The sequence below is a fragment of a genome, unplaced genomic scaffold, assembly GCF_019419815.1.
Source record: "Pyrus x bretschneideri cultivar Hongxiangsu unplaced genomic scaffold, Pyrus_bretschneideri_v1 Contig23, whole genome shotgun sequence".
Lineage (NCBI taxonomy): Eukaryota > Viridiplantae > Streptophyta > Magnoliopsida > Rosales > Rosaceae > Pyrus > Pyrus x bretschneideri.
The window spans coordinates 4,043,495-4,061,919 of NW_025999535.1; the positions used below are offsets into that span (position 1 = coordinate 4,043,495).

At 36.6% G+C, this 18,425-nt stretch overlaps 1 protein-coding gene across 1 annotated transcript; it reads right to left on the reverse strand.

Moving 5' to 3' along the window:
• Window positions 1-1,127: 1,127 nt before the first annotated feature.
• On the reverse strand, window positions 1,128-9,636 carry LOC125478136 (protein SEEDLING PLASTID DEVELOPMENT 1-like). Its single transcript, XM_048585923.1, has 5 exons — window positions 9,469-9,636; window positions 2,254-2,468; window positions 1,886-1,925; window positions 1,490-1,681; window positions 1,128-1,208 (listed from the first exon to the last, which is right to left on the reverse strand). The coding sequence occupies exons 1-5, from the start codon at window positions 9,634-9,636 to the stop codon at window positions 1,128-1,130; spliced, it is 696 nt and encodes a 231-aa protein (XP_048441880.1).
• Between the last annotated feature and the right edge of the window lie 8,789 nt (window positions 9,637-18,425).

Here is an 18,425-nt window from a genome sequence, read left to right on the forward strand (position 1 = left end):
GTAAGAACTCATGAAGGACAAATCAAAAGCTTCCCCATAGCTGTAGGGTTACATCAAGGCTCATCTTTATTTCCTTACCTTTTTGCATTGATAATGGATGAGTTAAGAAGACATATTCAAGATGATATTTCTTGATGTATGCTTTTTGTAGACAATATAGTGTTGACAAATGAAACTTAGGAAGGAGTAAATGCGAAGCTTAACCCTTGGAGAGAAGTGTTGGAATTTAAAGGTCTTCGCCGAAGTCGGTCAAAGACAGAGTATATGGAGTGCAAATTCAGTGCAAACGGAGGCTCAAATGAGTTAGGGATGATGATTGGAGATCAGGAAGTACCAAAGAGCCACTTTCACTACCTAGGATCTATCTTGCAAAAGAACAGAGAGTTGGTTGGAGACCTTAACCATAGAATACAAGATGGATGGATGAAGTGGAAGAGTGCATTCGGCATGTTGTGTGACCGCCGTATGCCACTGAAACTGAAGGGAAAATTTTATAGGACGACAATGCTTTATGGGACGGAATGTTAGGCGGTGAAGTATCAACACATACATAACATGGGCGTAGTAGAGCGGATATGAGAATGCTTCGTTGTGGTGGTTTGGATATGTCCAAGGTAAAGTAGGAGTAGCCGAAATTGAAGGAAAGATGAGAGAAAATCGGTTACGGTGGTTTGGACATGTGAAACAAAGGTTTACTGACTTTCCGATTAGAAGATGCAATTATGGGACAAAGGTCTAGGGCTGAAGGGATAGAAGAAGACCTATGAAGACTTTGGAAGAAACTCTAAGAAAAGACTTAGAGTACTTGGATCTAACGAAGACGTGGCACATAACCAAGCACAATGATGTTTTAGGATTTATACAGTTGACATCACTTAATGGAAAAAAGCTTTGTTGTTGTTGTTGTCGTAGTTTCTGGTCCCCAAGAGTGCATTTTAAGAACCTCAAATTTTGGGAAACGCCCTTCACCAAGATACCATGATTTTAGAATTAATTTACTGAAGGAAGACAAAAGGACAAAGAATTGACTTTTCCAAAGAAGCATACCTGAGAGGATAGCATCCCCTGTTGTTTCTAGGCTACTATGAACTCTCAATTCATTCTCTGAAATTATCTCCACCCCACAACTATGTTGCAGGGGCTTTCCTTTCTTGCACTGTCTTCAGAACCCCCCGGCGGTTGGCCTCTTCATCTCCTAGTGTCACGCTCTAAAAATTGATGGAAATAACGTAACTGAACAATAAAGAACTTAAACTTTTATGCATTCAATATAAGTAAATTAAATAGAAATCAAAGAGAAACATTTACGAACTAGCATAAAGGGATCGATACACTACCACCACTATTTTAACACAAGACAGAGATCAATACTTGAATATCAAGCTTAAGAATCAAGTGAAAAGAATGAAAAATTAAATATAAGGGAGAAAATAAAGAATAATAAAAGAAAGAACTGACTATTATTTGAAAATAACCATGGCTACCTCACCTGTATTCGTCCAACGAGCATCTCTAATGAAGGGCTCATTATTAAATTCTCAATGGTTACACCATGAGCCGTGGCAACTAGCTGAATTCCGTGTTGCGCAATTTTGCTTGCAGCCAGAGCTTCAAGTTTAGTGCCAGTTTCATCAATTACAATCACTTGTGGCATATGGTTTTCAACAGCCTCTATCAAGACCTGAATAAAAGTAGATAATAAGCATGCGATTTCATGATGAAAACAGAACATAAGAACATTGATTTGGATGAGACAATGTAAGGTATCCACACAAACTTAGATGAGACACTGAGGTACCAATTACACTCCTTGTGATGAGTTTATTTTATTGAGAAGGGAGGGGTGCATCATTTGAATTGGGTCCGGCAAAGTGAAGGGAAGTACCACTAGATCAATAGCTAGCTGCATTGTAATATAATTCATTCTGCAAGTGTTAAGATAAACTATCAGTAATATAATTCATTTGGCAATTCTCCACGGGCCCAGAGTTCGGACCTCCACCTCCACTCGGGCTCTCCAACGCTAGAGCCGGTCCACAGGGCTTCAGGCCCCTTTTCTCTCCCCCGTCCCCCAAGCAACCAGCAACGCTGGGCTTGCTCTAATGTGTTCATCCGGGAATTTCAAATTGCATAACTTTGGAAACTCTAATTCCTTAAGAAGCATAATATCTGCGATATCTCGTGTAAATTACTAATTCAGATATGGCAATAGGGTGCGTTAACTCAAATATAAAGAGAACAAGAAAGACTAACCGGATCATTGTTGTTTTTCCTACCCCCGGAGGTCCAATGAGTAACAAAGAACCGCCATCTTGAACCAAATCTCGCAGCAAGACAGCACTGCCAGATATTGCCCTACCAACACGACAAGTTAGACCAATAATGACACCTTTTCGATTCCTAATGCCAGTAATGCGGTGTAATGTCCTGCTAATGCCTGCTCGATTGTCAATGGCAAGATCACCAACCTACAACATGCAGCTGAGTAAGTGGCAAGCATGATATTCTCTTTGATAATCAATTAAAAAATAAAATAAAAATTTAGAACAAAGTGGCTGCCGGAAACCTTGAGTTTGCAAGCATGGTATTCAACCAAAGACCCGAGACCACAGGACAACATAATAAAAATGTGATCGAAAGTGTCCAAATCATTCTTGCACAAAATGCACCACTACAATTTAGTCTTCTTTAACCCTGCCTGTAAACCTCTTAACTCAAAATCCCCGTAACAATGGGTCATGAAACCTTTACAGCAAAAATTCATTGAAAAAGAAAAAGAAAGCCAATTACTTTAAACCAGACTCCTCCTTTCACAATGCAACAAGAGGAAGAGCATTTTCGACAACAAGCAGGCATTAGAATTTGGGTGTCCACATTCTTTTTTACCTCATGGGGGAATATGCAGATTCTTGTTAAAAAGAGACGTAGAATTTGGGTAGTGTTATCCACACTCCTTTTTACATTCTATTCATCTGTCTCGATTTTTGGACATTAAATTGAATTAATTAAAGAAGGTCAAATAATAGAATTTAACAAACAATATGTGAAGAGTAAAAATAAGTGGGGATAACACCACCCTAGAATTTAAGGTGTAAACTCTAAGCTTACTTTTTCCTGTGTGGACTATGGAGCATCTCAGTCATCATAATTAAGAGTCTTACACGTCACGGTTGTATTTTCTTAAACTTGATTACATTATGAGTGTTACTAGATGGAGATATATCCTCGCTGAAGGGCTGGACTACGATTTCGTGCGGGCGGTTTTTAGGTAAAATCGAAACTAAAATTGAAAATTTATTGTGGTTTGGTTCGATTTGGTTTGATAATGAGAAACAAAGTGAAACCAAACCATTTGGTTTTGGTTGAATTAGGTTTCAGATGGTTTTGGTTCGATTTGGTTTCAAACGGTTTTGGTTTTGGTTTAGGCCTGTTAAAAATTCGGCTTAGCTTACATCTATTTCTGTTTGGGGTTCCAAACTTTTTATTTTAAATTTTATTTTTGTAATTCTTTTTTTAGTTTGTTTTGGCCCCAAAGCATAGGAGAAGAACAGTTTTAAGTAAGTAAAACCAAAATTGATAACCACCATACTAAAATTCAATGACATCCCTTTGTTTCAAAATCAAAACGGAAAAATAAATCCCAGCAACCAACAAACACTACACCAAAATTCGACCAAAAAAAATATTTTTATATTATATGGTTCGGTTTGGTTTGGGTTCAATTTCAAATATTATGAATCGAAACCAAATTGCTTTTAGTTCAGTTTCAAACATAAACCTGTGTCGATACCACAAAATTGAACCATTCAGTGAGGTCCAGTTTGGTCAGTGTTTCGATTTCGATTTTCTGTCCCAAGTACCACTCCTAGCTCGAATGACGTTAAAACCCTTCTCCATAAGTTAACCACTTAACATTCTTGTGGGTTGTAATTAGATTGTTTCCTTGTCATAGATATAAGTTACAGTAACACTTTATTCAAACAGAGCGACCTCTCCTAGGTTGAGCCTTATTGGATCAGAAACCTTTAATAGTGAAGGCCCAGCCAGTTGATCCAACAGCCCACTTAGCACAAATCCAACATGCACTGCAGCCCTTGCAATGGAAGATGGATGTTTCTGTCAGAACGGGATTCTCATTCATTCATAATCCCCAAGTACAGAATTTTCTTCCCATTTACTGTTTATGTTTTCTTCTATAAGCAATATAAGTTACTTCCAAAATAAAATCTTAAATGTTTGGTGTCACCGTACTTCAGCGGAGAATTTCTTGATATTTCATGAGGCATCACCGTAGTTTAGCTGAGAGTATCAATGTATCATGAGTATTGCAAAGGTGCTAGCTTATCTCATGTCTAGTTAAATTCTGATATTGTAATTTGATCCTACTTTAAAGACCTGGAAGTGATTTTAACACATACATTTCCTCTCCATGCACACTCCTATTCGTTTTTTGACCTTTTAATTGGATAAATAAAAAATCGTCTACTTAAAGATAATTCAAATAATACATTTTACTAAATATAAGAGCTCGTTTGAAAGTTCTTTTCAATAACTAAAAGCGTTTTTAGTGAAATGATTTTGGAACCAATCTTTAGTAAAAACACAAATGAATCCTACAAAAGCATGTTCTTCTTTCAGGAAGTACTTCAAGTGTTTTTGGATTCATTTTTGGAGTTCAAAAACATTTTCTCTTAGAACGCTTTTAGTCATTTAAAAAACAATTCCAACGAGTTCTAAAACTCTTCTACTCAAGATGTATAATACCAAGACTTTGTGGCCTCAACCAACAATTATAATCTCTTAAGAAATGCCATGATGATTGATGGATAAATAGAAAATCGTCTCCTTAAAGATAATGCAAATAATACATTTTACTAAATATAAGAGCTCGTTTAAAAGTTCTTTTAAATAACTGAAATCGTTTTTATTAAAAATGATTTTGAAACTAATTCTTAATAAAAACGCAAATGAATCCTACAAAAACATGTTCTTCTTCCAACAAACACTTTAAGTGTTTTTTTTATCCATTTTTAGAATTCAAAAACATTTTCTCTTAGAACGTTTTTAATCATTTATAAAACAATTCCAAATGAGTCCTAAAACTCTTCTACTCAAGATGTATAATACCAAGACTATGTGGCCTCAACCAACAATTATAATCTCTTAAGAAATGCCATATTGATTGATGGGTAAGTTGAGAGAGTTTTAAGAGAGTGGGTCCAAAGGCTTGACAAAGGCTATTCATTCCTATAAATCTTTAATCCTCCAAGTCAATATCTTAAGAAATCATATCATGCCTTGCGCCATAAGCCTTAACATCACCCCAGTCGTGTTATTTGGTTTACAAAAAAGCATGATTGTGAAAGTTCACTTGAACTTTTCCATTTTTCAATCAAGTGTGAGGCTCTGTTCGGATGAATAAGAGACTGCAAATTTTTCTTGATAGAGACAAGTAAATTGTTGAATAGTAGCCTTTGTTCAAAAAGTAAGCTACCTAAAACATAATAATTTAGCAACTAGCTTTGATTTATTAATTATAATGCAAATGTTAATCCTTCGTTAATTTAAACGTGATGCATATTTGTTTTTCATTGATTTGTTTTATAATTGACCTTCATCAATCAATGGTTAAGAATCCGCCTCTCAATGTGTCTCTACAGGATGCATGTTTACAAAATTATTAAGATCCGTTGTGTTTTTGTTTTCCTTTCGTGATAACAATAGTGTGGCCTATACACAGTTAAGCATGGTGGAATTCACTTGTGAGACTATAAACACGAAATTTCCTGCTATGATTAAAACAAGAACACGTGTACAAAATAAATTTATGTATTAATGATGTTTACGGTTATAATCTTTGTGGTTTATTTGTTTACAACAATATTCTTTGATTCGATCTCCAAAGTAGAATTTGACGCAAGAATGGTGAACACTTGGACTTGAATCGGGCTTTAATTTCTTCAACGGTCGTCGATGCTTGATTTTGAACAAATCGGGACCACCAATTGTGCCATGTGGTGGGTGATCCTTGGCTTTGATAGTGGATGAATCGACATATGTGTTTGTTGTGCTTGTTTATTCTCCACCAGCTTGATGAAGAACACAAGCGTGTTTGAGTGTTTGGTATTTGCTTTGGCCAGAGAATTTTCTGGTTTTCTCCAAAGGCTTGAGCTTGCTTCCTTTCCCTCAAGTTTGTTTCTTCAAGATGAGCCTATTATTTCTATGCAAGGGATTGTGTATTAGTTTAGAATCCCAAATTTGAATCTCGTAATTTGTGAGATTAATTTTCTAATTTGATTTAATTTGAGCTAATTAATCAATTTAGCTCTTAATTAAATCAGAATCTTTTATTTAGGAAATTAAAGTCTATAAATTGGTCCTAAATTTCTTTTCAATATCTTGATTGAAGAGGTAAACATTCATATTTGTATTTAATAAAGGACCTTTTGACAAAAACAAAGGACAAAAAACCTATGACTGGTTGTACATTTCAAACCAAATATGGAATTCTCTTTTTCATCCCTAAGCTAAAGTTTCTTGCCAAAGAAGCATGGATCCTTCTTTATCAATTGTCAAATTCCTTAGCCATGCGCATTTAGAAAGGGAGGGATTTCAATTTTTCACTATCAAATTTAAAGTAACTTTAGCTTTCTGGTGTAAAAGGAATCGAGTTATCGGCTTTGTTTGAAAAAGAAGGAAAGAAAATTATTTATAGATAAGATGCTACAATTCACATGGAAAAAAACATATATTGGCTCTTCCCAAACCGATCACAATTTCTATCACTCTTTTTCCTCTTACCGCTACCTTGTAAATCTACAATATCATATTGTGATTTTCTTATGGGGAGGAAGACAATGATTTTGGCATATTAAAATAAAAGAAATGTAAGGATAATGAGAATTATATAACAAAAATTTGATGAGGTTGTCATGTTTGACCAGAGTAAAATTGTCACATCCTAATTTCGACTCCGCCGTAGCACAATATTGTCCGCTTTGAGCTTTGATCACGCTCTCACAGTGGGTCACCCATCCTAGGAATGCTCTCACCCGAACTTGCTTAACTTCGGAGTTCCGATGGAATCGAAGCCAATGAGTTCCCAAAAGGCCTCGTGCTATATGGAGATGGGCATGTACATATAAGGCACATCACCCCCTCTCAATCTGTCGATGTGGAATGTTACAAAAATTCTCTCCCCTCCAAATTCTCCTCCTCTCCAACTTTATATTTAAACAGTCATGATTAAATCTCGTGAACATCTGGTGTTGATTTCTTTATAAAGAGAGAAAAAAAAGAAGAAGAGAAAAGTGAGAGAGGAGGGGATTGAAGGAGAAGGGATTTGGTAGAAAAAAAAATAAATAAAAATCATACTACTGATTGACCACCCCCCATCTTTGTGTTTGGATAGAGTACGTGTTGCACTTGTAATTTAATACGTATTTATGTTCTTTTAGATTCATTTTAGAAATATGAACCTGTGATGCAATCCATGTATTATTTGGGTCAGATAATCTTTACCGACAAAATAACTCAATCATAAATCGTATAAGTTATAACTATTTGATTATTATCTTCATATTTCAATGTTTGTTGATATCATTATCTTCGTAATTAATATCTATTTCTTTGGTGATGGTTAAATAATATTTTCCTATATAATCGATTGCTCTCAAAGATTATCATTGAACGAGACTTGAAAAATAAAAGGTTTGAATTATGAAACTGTATTGTAAGAAGACACAAAACAATACTAATTTTCATATTACATAACAAACTTTTATGTCCTTAAATATTCATGTTGTTCGTTTCCAATTGAATTTAAAGAAATTTCTCATTTAAAAAAAAAAAAAACTAATTAAACAACATGAATAACCATCAATGTACTCTCTCTCTCTAGTAAGCGTGGATCGTTCATGAGTCCAAAAGGACCAAGTATTTTGGTGTCACCGTCCCCGCAGCACATGACAGCCACCAATTGTTGTGACTATTACCCTCGTCGTTTGCACTTTTTGACAAACATGATGCACTCTTGGCATGCCTGCTTAATACTCACCCACACCACACATCGACTTGCATATGCATGTCTCTCTCACTCCGCAATCAACAAGTTTATACGGACCCTATTTCTTCTTAGTACAAATGTTAGTGGAGCCAAAAATAATTAAAAGGCGGCACGTGGATTTTTGGGTTAAAAATATAAAATTACCCTTGAGGCACATCGGAATTCCTACGCTCGAGCGGTGGACAATCATCCCTCAATCAAGTCAAAAATGCCCAAATAGGTATTTATTTTTAAACCTATTTCATCCATTCTCATCAAATTCTCTCCACAAGGTAACCCCCAAATCATTCATTTTTAATTATATTAATTATCTAATTAATTGATTTATTATTCAATTATTCTTAATTAGCTACAAATCATGAACCTCACCCAAAATATCAACCAAGTGGCCAGTCATCCTCCTCCTCCTAAAGGGGCTGGCCACACTCCTATAAATACTACCTTATTCTCTTCAAAACCGAATTCCAATTCTCTTGCTAAATTCTGTAAATTCTCCAAACACTTTTCCTTCAAAATTCTAACTTTGGCATCGGAGGTTCTTCGGCCAAAGTCCCCCCCCCAGGTGTTATTTGTTTTGTAGTGCAATTTTGTCCAAAAACAAGGTGGAAGAAATTTGCATCCACAAATTAGTGCTTTCATTGAGGGTTGAGTCACATGCTCGTAGAAGACTCTCGCATCTAAGGTTTTTTGTAGATTTTTCTTACGTTCTTATTCTTGGAATTTTTATTTCTAAAAATTCTTTAATAAAATGTAAAAGAAAAGTACAAATGGCAAGAGATTCGGAAACCTCGACGAACGGAAATTCCAACGTCCAAAGATTAGGACTCTGGTGATCTTCAAGGCTCAACATGACGGTGAGTGGAGTGGCACCCCCACGAGGCACCACCACGGTGGCCACCACGGTAACCAACCACAACAAGGTACATGGCGCCACAACCACGGTTCGAGCCATGCCACTTCAACCTTTAAGGGCCCAAGCCCTAGCCAAGCCAGCCCGTGCCTCCTAAAGCCTAATGCGTTGCCAAGCCAAGCCCTAGCCTCGCACCCATGTGCGGCACACGCCGAGCAGCCCACTCTCGTGGCCAGCCTACTCCGATGGCCCAGCTTGCTCCCACCAAGCAGGCCACTCTCGTGGCCTTCTAACAGCCCAAATTGGTCCAAGATTAGTTCAACCTTCCAGGCTCCAAATTTCCAGACCGACAATCGAACCGGGAGTATTTTCACCACATTTTTCTATGGATTTAACATTTCCCAACTCAAATCTCACACCCGGAGTTTACCACACTTCCACTGCTCAAGGAGATAAATTCCTTCCAGGCTCTTCCAACCCAAATGGAGAACACTTATCTCGACAAGTCATAGAGTTGACGAGCGCCTTCGTATAGTAGACAACTTTGATGAACCAGCTCTTGCAGCTCACTGAGATGCAACATGCCCCAGACGAGGTGTCCCGAAATAGGACAATGGCAGATGAAGAACCTCTCCAGCAACTTCCCGGTAACCAGCCATGAACCGAGAGTTCGACCAGTGTACAATCCCGACTGGGTTCTCAAGATAGCGTATATTCCCATCTTAGTGCGCGGATGAATGTGCACTCTCAACTAGGCCCACATATGAGCATACATTCACGGTTGAGGCCACACTTCGATAGTCAACATGAGCAACCTTCCAAGTGAAGTGTTTATTCGCTGCTAAGCCCTCAAGGAGCATCATCCACGTCACATCGGAGTAGGCAGCACGATGGACGGAGAAAAGCAGTCACTCAATCAGGCTCAAGTTTAATCGGCAGCCTACGAGAAATTCGTTCGTCTGCTAAGAACGTACCACATGCATCGCAGCTGCGGTGTAGACGAGCCGAATACATGGAAGAGCAGCCTAGACCAGCATGTCACGACCGTGGGCAGCCGAGAGCTCCGCTACCCTAACAAAGGCAAATTCAGGAAGAAGTAGAAATACTTTTGACCAAGTGATTGTGCGATTTCCAACACAACAAGGTCATCGATAAGGCATTACGACGAGACATGACCAACATAAGTAAGTCACCTTTCACGGACGAGTTCGAGCAGGCAGAGCAGTCTTCCAAAAAAGACTTCCGGCAGACCACCCGCTGTTCGAAAAATTGATCATCTAACTCTGGTAAACTCTTTCGCTCTGACAGATAAGTATGCACTTTGGGACAGGGCTCGTTGATCAAAATGCAAGTACTTGAAAAAGAACCTGACATCACTTCCCTACTATCCAAACTAGAAGCAGTAGAGGACCTATTCGCATGTTTGACGGTATCTGAAGCAGTATTAAGCTCTACCATCATACGAAAAGAGCTGGGGGCCCGACTACCTGTATTCCACAGTTCAAAAACTCTCCTTAATGTTACCAGAAATTCAAAAACTAACTTTGGCCATAGTTGTTGCAACCCTGAATCTCAAGTTTTATCTTCAGACGCACACAGTCATCTTTATAACACACTATTCCGCCAAATTCAAATGCGCGACGATAAAGGTGTAGACACTGGAGGATGCATAATTTTCTGACGAACGCAACAACTCGACCCAAATGCGTGCCAAGGGCAGAAGAACACTAGAAAGACACACTCGGAAGAAAGTTTTTGTCCTCGTCACCCCAAAAGATTCTACATAGGAGCAACATGTACCGATAGTCGAACATCACCTCCTGTTACATGTCACACGGCCCCAGCCGACCCTTGCTCCATAATTCAACTCTAGAGTGGCCTAATACTGGCCCCAGCTCCACGGCTCCCTACCACACATTCATGACGCAATAAAACAGCCTAAAGATGTCTCGGAGGTAACCGAGCACGCCCTAGCAATGCTTGCTTCATCGGCTGGAGACTTCTGGCATTTGCATGTTGATGGCACATCCAACTACCAAGATTCGAGAGCAAACGTAGTCCTTGTTACCCCAGACAATTTGATGCCTGAGCATGTGATCACTTTAGGTTTCAAAGCATCCAACAATGAAGCAGAGTACAAGGCCTTACTAGCAGGCCTCCGAATGGTGGCAGTGAAAAAGCTCACAATTCATTTTGATTCCCAACTAAATGCCCAAATAGGTATTTATTTTTAAACCTATGTCATCCATCCTCATCAAATCCTCTCCACAAGGTAGCCCCCAAATCATTCCTTTTTATTATATTAATTAGCTAATTAATTGATTTATTATTCAATTATTCCTAATTAGCTACAAATCATGAACCTCACCCAAAATACCAACCAAGTGGCCGGTCCTCCTCCTCCTCCTAAAGGGGCCGGCCACACCCCTATAAATACTACCTTATTCTCTCCAAAACTGAATTCCAATTCTCTTGCTAAATTCTCTAAATTCTCCAAACACTTTTCCCTCAAAATTCTAACTTTGGCATCAGAGGTTCTCCGGCCAAAGCCCCCCTCCCCCATTCATCATGGGCACATGAGGCTCTTAGCCTTGACTAAAGGTGTTATTTGTTTTACAGGTGCAATTTTGTTCAACAATAAAGACGAAGAAATTTGCATCCCCAATATCTCTAACAATGACCTAAAGTTACAAGATCTTCTACATGATTTTCTTCTTTCATGTCTAATTGACATCTATACAATTGATTTGCCAATTGTCGTATTGTTGGGACATTGAGTGAGATAATAGTTTCGTTAAGTGATGTCATCCTGAGTTTGATGAGATGTACATTTTTAATTCTTAACATATGACATCTTTTAACGGAATTGTTCTCACTTTGTATTGTTATTACTTGCCAAGAAATCAATCATACTGTATACATACATACATTTTTTTTTTTTTGTTTAATCTTTGAAATAGTCTATACAAATACCATTAGTGGTGGAAAAAGACTGCATTGTTGATATTGCACCATCGATCCACATCACTTTAACGCGTGAAGATTGTGGTTGTCAATTGGAGCATAAATGCTCGGCCATAACTGGCTAACACCTAGTTGGCTTCTAAACCATGAAATCAAAATCACCTTAATTAAGACTTGTCATTGTGACTTAGATTATCTGAGTTAGATAAAGGGGAATTGAACCAATGTGAAAACCATGTCAATTAATCTGAGCACACAGCATTAGAAATTGACTTAATTTTCCAAAACAAATTGATTAGAAATTAATATTTCCTACTACAACACTTAACATTAGCTCAACCACTTAATAATATGGTTTAGTGATGTTCTTACAATCACTTGTAAGTGAAAGGTCTTAAATTAGACTTTTATGAATGATAACTTTGACATCAAATTATTATTGCAGACTCATTATGTATAGCTTAGACTAAATCCTTTACCCCTTAATATAAATATATTGTTGTATAAAAAAAAAAAAATAGGCCATGTCACCTATAGAGTGCACAGACTTACTCATGCTGCCTTAAAGCCCTTAACAGAGTTGATTGAGTGTCGATAGATTGAACGAGTATGTTGGTTAATGATTTTAATTGGGCATGTACTTCTAAAACGTTAAAGACCACTAACGCAATATCGCATTAAAAAAAAAAAAAAAAAAAAAGCATGCTATCCTGACATAAGTGTGATTTTTGAAGAGTGCCTGTGATAGTGATTTCGAAGAATGTATGCAAATGCAAATCTTTCATTTACGCATATACCAAATTATATTCATAACAATAAATTCTCTCTTTTTAGGCCACGTCATAAATATATGAGCAAGACAAAGGTTATACGAGTTTGTAACTTATTCCAATTAATTAATTGATTATAACTGTCAGTGTTTTTCTTCTTTTGAATGCGGTCGTATATGAGACAATACATGATGCTGCATGCTATGTTTGGTGATCTTGGATCACGAGACTGCACGGATGCTGGACAATAGAGGGCAACGTACTGATCATCCCATTTCACAGTTTTGCATGGAGGGATTTCTGACATGCACCGCACCTTACTATACATCAGAATTTTTGGTCGTTCAATATTCCAATACATCGATGAGAGTATGGTAAAATTTTTGTTCATGATTAGCTATCATCTGCAATCAATTTTCTTTAACGATAAAAAAAAAATATCCATGAAGAATATCTTACTCAAAGAAACGAGTTTGAACATATTAGTTATACAAAGTACTTCTCACAATTTGTCACGTAATCAAAACGCGAAGAGTTAGTGTAAAGCTGTTGTATGGATACAGTGAGTATTGGATCCTAAACTTCACACACATGATATATACATGATCGTTCCATAGCTCATTGGGTAGAAGGACATGCTAATAAAGGTTGTGATGAAGAAGGTCGAACTTGTAGCTTTGACGCTGAGTTTTAAAAACCTGAATTTGACCCGATCCATTTTCATTAAAGAGTTATTGTACATCGAATCAGATCGCCAAGTTTGATGAAAATATTTACAGTCCCTACGTATATATTAGGGTTGGGAAATACTGTTTGCAATATAAGATAAACCATTAGTGTTCTCGTGTACTTGCTTGTTTGAGACTGTTTATGTAGAACTGATTCCATCATTAGTTACATAGGATTAATAAACTTTGGCGTTACGAGGAGAAGTTTAGAGTTGATATGAAAAATAAATTATATTTAGTCATAAAATGACATAAATCTTACGTCTTACCCCTCAAAATACATGAACAAAAATATACATGTAAAGAGGAGGACACAAACTTGATCATTTAGAAACAAAACAAGAAAGATACAAGAAAAAAAGGTGGAGACATGAGACCTAACTCCTCTGGAACAAAATTTGAAAATTAATAACTTGTAAAACAAGTTGAGAAAAATAAAAAATAAAAATCATCAAGAAAGAAAAATAAATTATTCTTTACATAAAGAACCAAACTAATAAGTTGACAAAACATAAAAACGATTAAAACTCAAACTAATAAAGTTAGGATTTGTGTCTACATGTGTCAAGAGAAATTCGCAAATGCGCGCCTAGTTGAATTTATTTATAACTTCCTTTGAATGTTATTTGTAAGTTCCTTGTTTACGTATAGACTAACGTTAGGGGGACTAAATTTTTAAATCAAATTTGTAAATCAAATGATGTGTCACCAGTAGAAAATAAACACGTTAATTAACACTTAAAAAATAATCTAATCATCTTCAATCACATCATTTAGTTTATAAAATTTTATTTAAAATTTTATTCTCTTTAACATTAAGAAAAATTACATACAGATTATACTTTTAATATTTAATTTTATATTGAGACAACAATTTTCAAACATTTCATAGAAAGACAAAAGGTAATATATGTGAAAGATGACATCATTGGTTTTTTTTGTAAGTTACGAAATACCCTTTTTAGTTGTAAAATATTTTCACACCTCTGTCTCCTTCATCTTTTGCTCCCTTCTCTCTCTCTCGCAAAAATTTTGGCCCCATTTTTGCTTTTATCCTTCTCTTAACTCATTTGCTCGGCTACTTCAACGTTTTTGCACCAGCAAATTTGATACTTTGAGGTTAATTGAAATTAGGAACAAATGAGAGCAAAAGTCGAAGCTGTAAGGTGAGATCCGGCTCGTCTTGTTATTGTTTTGGTTGTTGTGATTACGAAATTGCTGCTTGGGCTATTCCGCTTTGCAATCTGCATATGTACATGTTGATGCTTTCTTTGGAAACTTGAATTTTGGCCTTATTTCTATATCAGTTGATGGAGAAATGAAACAATATTATTGGATTACTATTAAATTGGTTTAAACTGGACTTAGATCAAACTTACTCTAATAGGCTTTTCCTAATAAAACTTATCATCCTATACTGATGATCTTAGCTTTTCCTAGTAAAAGTTATCATCTTATACTGGTGATCTTAATTCATGAGCCCTCATGGCTGGATATGGAGAAACAAACATACATACTTCCTATGAAAAGATTCTTGGTCAATGCATGCATTCTGTGCTTAACGGGAAAAAAAAAAAAAAAATTGCAGTTTATCCGTAAAGTATAATTGGCATGTTAATTCATACTCACTAAATTAAAATTTGGAGGCTCTGCCGAAGTTAGACCAGTAATCAACTATACTCTGTTATCAAAGTTATGGTTCTCATTCACTTTCTAATCAAATCTAACAAATCCATACCAAGCTTAGCGGTCAATAGTGCACCGTGTATCCGTGAGCTGCTTAAATTTGTTTTTGTTTTTTTTTTTTACTTTGCGTTTTGTTTACAAATAGATGACTAATTTTTTGTTAAAAAACCAACACCAACTTAGTCGGTGCATGGAATATGCTAAAAAACTCTAGCAAGTATAGCAGCAAGATGGAAAAGCCAAGTCCACCAAGTTAGGTTAGGAAAATTTAGAAAAATAATGGTCGAAGACGGGTTGAATTGATTCTGCAAAACTAGTCAAGGACGAGTTAAACTAATTCTGCAAAAATGATCGAGTATTGATTGAACTGATTATGCAAAATGGTTGAAAACGTGTTGCACTGATTCTGCAAAAATGGTCGAGAATGGGTTGAACTGCTTCTGCAAACATGGTCAAGAATAGGTTGAACTAATTCTGCAAAAATGGTCGATGACGGGTTGCACAAAAATGGTCAAAGACGTGTTGAACTGATTATGCAAAAATGGTCGAGGATGAGTTGAACTGATTCTACAAAAATGGTCGAATATGGGTTGTGTAAGATCCCACATCGCCCAGGGGAGTGGATCCTCTAAGCCTTATATGTATATTCCCACCTCTATCTAGCACGAGGCCTTTTGAGAGCTCATTAGCTTCGAGTTTCGTAAGAACTCCGAAGTTAAGCGAGTTCGTGCGTGAGCAATCCTATGATGGGTGATAGATTGGGAAGTTCTCATGTGAGTTTCCAGAAACAAAATTGTGAAGGCATGGTCGGGGCCCAAAGCGGACAATATCGTGCTACGGTGGAGTCGAGCCCATGATATGGTGGGGGTCGGGCCGGGATGTGACAATTTGGTATCAGAGCCAATCCCTGTTTGGAAGTGTGTCAACGAGGACGTTGGGTCCCTAAGGGGTGTGGATTGTAAGATCCCACATCGCCTAGGAGAGTGGATCCTCTAAGCCTTATATGTATCTTCTCATCTTTACCTAGCACAAGGCTTTTTGGGAGCTCATTGGCTTCGGGTTCTATAGGAACTCCGAAGTTAAACGAGTTCGCGAGAGAAACAAAACCGTGATGGGTGATCCATTAGGAAGTTCTCGTGTGAGTTCCCAGAAACAAAACCGTGAGGGTGTGGTCAGGGCCCAAAGCGGACAATATCATGCTACGGTGGAGTCGAGCCCGGGATGTGGTGGGGGCCCAGGTCGAGATGTGACAGGTTGAACTGATTTTGCAAAAATAGTCAATGATGGGTTAAACTGATTCACTGATCCTGCAAAAATGGTGAAAGACGAGTTAACCTGATTCTGCAAAAAATAGTCGATGACCGATTGAACTGATTCTGCAAAAATGGTCAAAGATAGGTTGAAATGATTCTGCAAAAATGGTCGAGGATGAATTAAACTAATTCTGCAAAAAAAGGTCGATGACGGGTTGAACTGATTCTGCAAAATGGTTGAGGATGGGTTGAACTGATTCTAGTAATAAGGATACAAACTGATTCTACATATGGTTTTAAAACTGATTCTGCATAAATAGTCGATGATGAGTTAAGTTTATGGCGCATATTAATTTTGTTGTTGTGAAGGTTGAGTTCCATTAATAGCTTTAAAGCCTTCGAGGTATAACTAGTATTTTAAAACGTTGTTTTTATGTTTTTGGGTTGGGCTTTAATTTTTTTTATATTTTTGTCTCTTATTGACATATTTAAAAATTAGTGGATTTTCTTGATATAGTGAAAGTTTTTGTCTGTATATGTAAAACTCTCTTAACATTACCTTTACGTATATATGAATAGTAATGCTAGAAAGACTAAATTTATAAACTAAATGATGTGTCACTAATAAGAAATGAACACGCTTATCAATGTTTAAGCAATAATCAAATCATCAATTTTCATATCATTTAATTTACAAAATTTAATCTACAAATTTTCTCCAGTATTACTCATGTATGAATCATTTCCAGTGGGCCTTGCCTCACATGCCAAAAACCCCTTTATCTTGGACACAAAACCCTGAATCTCGAGACCAATTGAGCATCGTAAACCTATTTCCTCGACCCCACACAATCAACTCCCACGCGAAGAAAAGTGCCACATGTCATATAAATTAATACAAATGATTATCTTTGATTAAAACTCATTATTTTACAAGTATTTATCAAATATAGCCAAAAATTAACTCTTAATTTCAAAAATGTCACTTTTTATAAAAACTTCCAAATATATCCAAAATTTCACTTAAATAGACACAAATACCCTCAAATTTAGCAATTAAATAAATTAAAGCCTTTTTAACTATTGTCATCTCAAGCTCCGGTCCAACTTCACCTTCGCTTCAACACTCCACCACCACAACCTATCCCCTTTGACCCCCTCATTACCGACATTGAGCACCGTCGTGGTTACCACAAATGGGAGTAACAGAATTTCTATCATGCCTTCAACGCCTTTTTTCTTCCTAATATCATTTTTAGTTTTAAATATAAAAATAGTTTTTAAAGTTAATCCACATGTCGTTATATGATTGTATTTGTGAGAACCACGTGGCGCCGCATCATCACACTAACAGAGCAATTGACATATTTATCACGAAAAAAAAACTAAAATGATCACGATGGACAAATTCACATAAAGACTAAAATGATTCATGACAGACAAATTCAAGAACACTACTATTGATTATCATTAATGGTTAAAGGCTAGATTAAGGAGTTATATCAATGTCACGAATCATTTTGGCTAAAAAGTCTTTAATTTATTTGATTGTTAAATTTGAGGATATTTTTGTCTATTTAAGTGGAATTTTGGATATATTGAAAGATTTTATAAAAATTGACATTTTTGAAATGAAGGGTTAATTTTTGACTATATTTGATAAATGCTCTTATTTTACTCTTACCCATATGTAAAGGAAATAAGTACAACAAAGAAACTAGGCAAACTGTAAAGTGGTTGGAAAACTATGCAACAGTAGTGATAACAGTAACTAGAACAATACATTAGTTTATTGTGGAGGCAGATTCTCTGCCCTTCCACTTCCCATGCCCTCCCATGCCCTCCTGTCTTATGTGGTCATGGTTAAGTCACGTTAATATTTTATATTTTTTTTTTAATAGAGATAATAAGATAAAATGAATAGTAATATAAAATGTTGACGTAACTTAACCATGAACACACAAACAGGAGGGTACGAGAAGTGGGAGGGCAGAGAATCTGCCTCTGTTTATTGTGGCTCTTTCGCGCTCCTTTCTCTTGTTTAGTCTCATGTGTCACTGTGCCTGATAGCGATAGGGCCGTAATAATAAAAAGGAACAAAGCAATTTA